The sequence below is a fragment of the Seriola dumerili genome, unplaced genomic scaffold (assembly GCF_002260705.1).
Source record: "Seriola dumerili isolate Sdu_G_001 unplaced genomic scaffold, Sdu_1.0 BDQW01000283.1, whole genome shotgun sequence".
Classification (NCBI taxonomy): Eukaryota; Metazoa; Chordata; class Actinopteri; order Carangiformes; family Carangidae; genus Seriola; species Seriola dumerili.
The window spans coordinates 131,277-135,541 of NW_019174538.1; the positions used below are offsets into that span (position 1 = coordinate 131,277).

Sequence of the window (4,265 nt, forward strand, 5' to 3'; positions counted from 1 at the left end):
GAAAACTATTGCAAGACTTCAGGTGTGAACAGTAATATACAATTTTTGTTTAATCATTGTGGAAATATAATACATATATTAAATATGAAACTAGTGGAAATAAATAAATGAGACTTTTTTATTCGTAGCACTGAGTAACCAAACATGACAAACTCTATACATCAATACAGGTTTGTAAGATTTTCTTTATTATATGGTTTGATTTGTATTTAAAAAACTTCACAACTAACATTGTAACATTAAACACTGTAACATTTATAATATTTATCAGATTTTTAACACTGTAACATACAGAATGTGTTTTTTGTTCAAAGCGTGTTGAAGATTTGACTGCTGTGACTGTAAACTACATTACTCTTTTTATGTATGTATGTGTGTGTGTGTGTGTGTGTGTGTGTGTGTGTGTGTGTGTTCAGAGATGCTGGTGCAGCCACAGCACTGTGTTGAGGAAGCAGTCGACCTGTGTGTCCACTCTGGACAGTGAGTGTCCGTCTTCTGAAAACCACAGGAGCCTGGAACAGAAATGAAATCAGGCTGAATAATTGCAATCTTTAGTCTTAATGTTATGATGTGTTTGTCAAACAGGAAGTGGACAGGAAGTAACAGGGGCGTGCTGCTGTACCTGACAGGTGAGTCTCTGCTCTTCAGAGCTTTGTAGAGCTCCAGACCCTGATAAGGAGACACTCTCCTGTCTCTGCCTCCCAGCATCAGCAGCACTGGAGCCTTGATCTACACACAAACACACACAGTCTGTACAGAGGTATGTTACCACATACGACATGTTCATCACACTGACTCCTGAGGTTTCCTTCAGTGGCACCTACAGTAAACACACCTATAAACACCTACATACACCTATACACACCTATATACACCTATATACACCTATATACACCTAATATACACACCTCACACACACCTTCACACACCAATATACACCTATACACACGTACATACACCTACACACACCTATACACACACCTACATACACCTATATACACCTATATACACCTATACACACCTATACACACCTATAAACACCTATATACACACCTATACACACACCTACATACACCTATACACACCTATATACACACCTACATACACCTATACACACCTATATACACCTATATACACCTATATACACCTAATATACACACCTCACACACACCTTCACACACCAATATACACCTATACACACGTACATACACCTACACACACCTATATACACCTTCAGTAAACACACCTACATACACTTATACACACCTATATACACCTATACACACACCTATATACACCTATATACACCTATACACACCTATATACACCTATATATACACTATATACACCTATACACACCTGTATACACATATATACACCTGTATACACCTATATATACACTTTATACACCTATACACACCTGTATACACATATATACACCTGTATACACCTATATATACACTATATACACCTATACACACCTGTATACACCTATACACACCTGTATACACATATATACACCTGTATACACCTGTACACACCTGTATACACCTATATATACACTATATACACACCTGTATACACCTATATATACACTATATACACACCTGTATACACCTGTATACCTTGATAACAAGGTCCTGTGTGTAGCAAACCAGTTGGATGTTCATTATCCACTAGATGAATCAGTTCAAACATTAGCTCCAAAAAAAGGAGAAACTACTGATGTTTCATTACGACCTCTTGACTTTTCCTCGAGCAGCACAAAGGCTCACACACATTTTACAGCTACGACTGATACGACTGTAGCAACAGTGATGGTCACAGTCTGACATCTCATGGATACCACAGGTTCTACAGGCAGCTTTGTAAAACACACAATATGTTGTGTGAAGATGACCACTAAAAGACTGTGTAAAGTGTGTGTGTGTCTGACCTGAGCAGCGTGTGTGATGGGAGACTTCTCCAACATGGCCGCCAGAGCTTCACTGGTGGGGATCTGGTCGTACGAAAACTGCAGCCCCACACTGGAGTAACGCCTCGAGACAGAGAGAAGAAGAAGAGTCAAACTGTGAAGTGGTCTGAATGTTTGTAATAATGTGTGTGTGTGTGTGTGTGTGTGTCTCACCAGTCCACTATGTCACTGGTTCCCAGTAAAGTAGCAGCGTTGATGACAGGGTTCCTGGCTGCACACGCTCTGTAGAAATCTGGGTACTGACCAACCAGGTGACAGGACAGGAAACCCCCGTGAGAACCACCAATCACAGCCAAGCGTTTAGGGTCAAGGGTCAGGTCGCTCTGCAGCACAGTGAGCACGGCCCTCTGGTAAAAGACAGTGAGAACAAATAGGTGACAGGGTGATTCAGAGACATTAATGGAGGAACACAGGACTGACTGAATACCTGGTCACCATACAGGTTTCCATCAGCTCCGACTGCTCTTCACCAAACAGCTGATTATTTAAGTGCAGACAATACTTTACTAAATTATTCTTTATTTACCTTATTATATTTTGATGTATTTACTTTACTTCATTGATTATTAAATGACTCTGGATCAAACAGAGGAAGAGCTCATACCTGAACGTCTTTAACATCCTGGTTTCCAATCTGACCAATCAGAGACAAGATACTGTCCTGACCGAATCCTGTGGATCCTCTGTAGTTCACTGGAGAGAGAGGGAGAGAGGGAGCGAGGGAGAGAGAGAGAGAGAGACTACTTATTTGGGTTGACAGCTGGTTTTCTAACCTGACCAGACGCAGGTTAACAGTTTCCCCGTTTTCAGTTTTTGTGCTAAGCTAAGCTAAGCTAACCATCTCCTGGCTGTAGCACAGACATTACTGTTACTAATGTTCTCATGCAGCAGGTCAGCGTGTGTGAAGCTTCTCACCCATCAGCACAGCAAAGCCCAGTTTAGTCAGTCCAGCTGTGGTGCAGTTCCACTCTGCAGGAAACTGAGAGTGAGGTCCACCTGGAGAAAACACACAACCATTACATTAAAGAGTAAATCAAGGACCACCTGCAGGAGGAGAAAAAATATATAATAAGTTCATAACATATTTCAAATACAACAATCACACAGAGAAACTGAGTGAACACAGACCATGGATGAAGACGACCAGAGGGATCCTGACTTCATGGACGGGGTGAGACGGTTTGACCAGGACACAGCTGAAGTCTAAACCAGCTGACGAGAGAGAGACAGAGAGAGACAGAGAGAGACAGAGAGAGACAGAGAGAGAGACAGAGAGAGACAGAGAGAGAGAGAGAGAGAGAGAGAGACAGAGAGAGAGAGAGAGACAGAGACAGAGACAGAGAGAGAGACAGAGAGAGACAGAGAGAGACAGAGAGAGAGAGAGAGAGAGAGAGACAGAGAGAGACAGAGAGAGAGACAGAGAGAGACAGAGACAGAGAGAGACAGAGAGAGAGAGAGACAGAGAGAGAGAGACAGAGAGAGACAGAGAGACAGAGAGAGAGACAGAGACAGAGAGACAGAGAGAGAGACAGAGGGAGACAGAGAGAGAGACAGAGGGAGACAGAGAGAGTAAGAGGAGCAGAGCTTAACATCAGAATGAGTCTTATTTTGAAGGGCTGATTAACAGCTCACAATAGTGGGTGTTGTCCTCCTCAGTTGGAGGTGTGACATCTACAACTGTCCACTGGAAATCAAAGGTGATGACAGGCTGCTGCAGAGTACTCCACCTTACAGCCTCACCTGCTGAGGGGAGGAACCCCACCCTCTGCGCGCACACGCACACACACACACACACACACACACACACTGTTAAAGAAGATTAATCACATGAAAAATGAATTTGTGTGTGTGTGTGTGTTCTGACCAGAGTGGGGGGGGTGTTGGGGCTGGAGCAGCAGACAACCATCAGGTCCTTCTGGACTGTCAGAAGCTTCCAGCTGCCAAAGACTCTGGAGAGATCACAGGAACCTGCAGAGGATAGAGAGAACAGAAGAAGAACAGAGAGAAGGGAAGAACAGGGAGAACAGAAGAACAGGGAGAACAGAAGAAGAAGAGAGAGAACAGAAGAACAGAGAGAACAGAAGAAGAAGAGAGAGAACAGAAGAACAGAGAGAACAGAAGAACAGAGAGAACAGAAGAAGAAGAGAGAGAACAGAAGAACAGAGAGAAGAGAAGAAGAAGAGAGAGAAGAGAAGAAGAAGAGAGAGAACAGAAGAACAGAGAGAAGAGAAGAAGAAGAGAGAACAGAAGAACAGAGAGAACAGAAAAAAAGAGAGAAAAATGAAAAAGA

General features: G+C 42.7%; 1 protein-coding gene across 2 annotated transcripts in view; it reads right to left on the minus strand.

Annotated features, from left to right (window-relative positions):
• Nucleotides 1-202: 202 nt before the first annotated feature.
• Nucleotides 203-4,265, minus strand: part of LOC111230715 (acylamino-acid-releasing enzyme-like) — an 11,221-nt gene continuing 7,158 nt past the window's right edge. Inside the window, exons 13-21 of one of the 2 annotated variants that reach the window (XM_022757541.1) lie at nucleotides 3,840-3,943; nucleotides 3,608-3,740; nucleotides 3,104-3,178; nucleotides 2,891-2,971; nucleotides 2,580-2,668; nucleotides 2,129-2,322; nucleotides 1,937-2,039; nucleotides 623-729; nucleotides 203-512 (exon numbers count right to left, since the gene is read on the minus strand). In XM_022757541.1, the coding sequence (XP_022613262.1) occupies nucleotides 413-512; nucleotides 623-729; nucleotides 1,937-2,039; nucleotides 2,129-2,322; nucleotides 2,580-2,668; nucleotides 2,891-2,971; nucleotides 3,104-3,178; nucleotides 3,608-3,740; nucleotides 3,840-3,943 (986 nt within the window). In that variant the 3' untranslated portion in view covers nucleotides 203-412. Of the gene's footprint in view, nucleotides 513-622; nucleotides 730-1,936; nucleotides 2,040-2,128; nucleotides 2,323-2,579; nucleotides 2,669-2,890; nucleotides 2,972-3,103; nucleotides 3,188-3,607; nucleotides 3,741-3,839; nucleotides 3,944-4,265 lie in introns of both variants that reach the window. The other variant, XM_022757540.1, reaches the window with a different exon arrangement.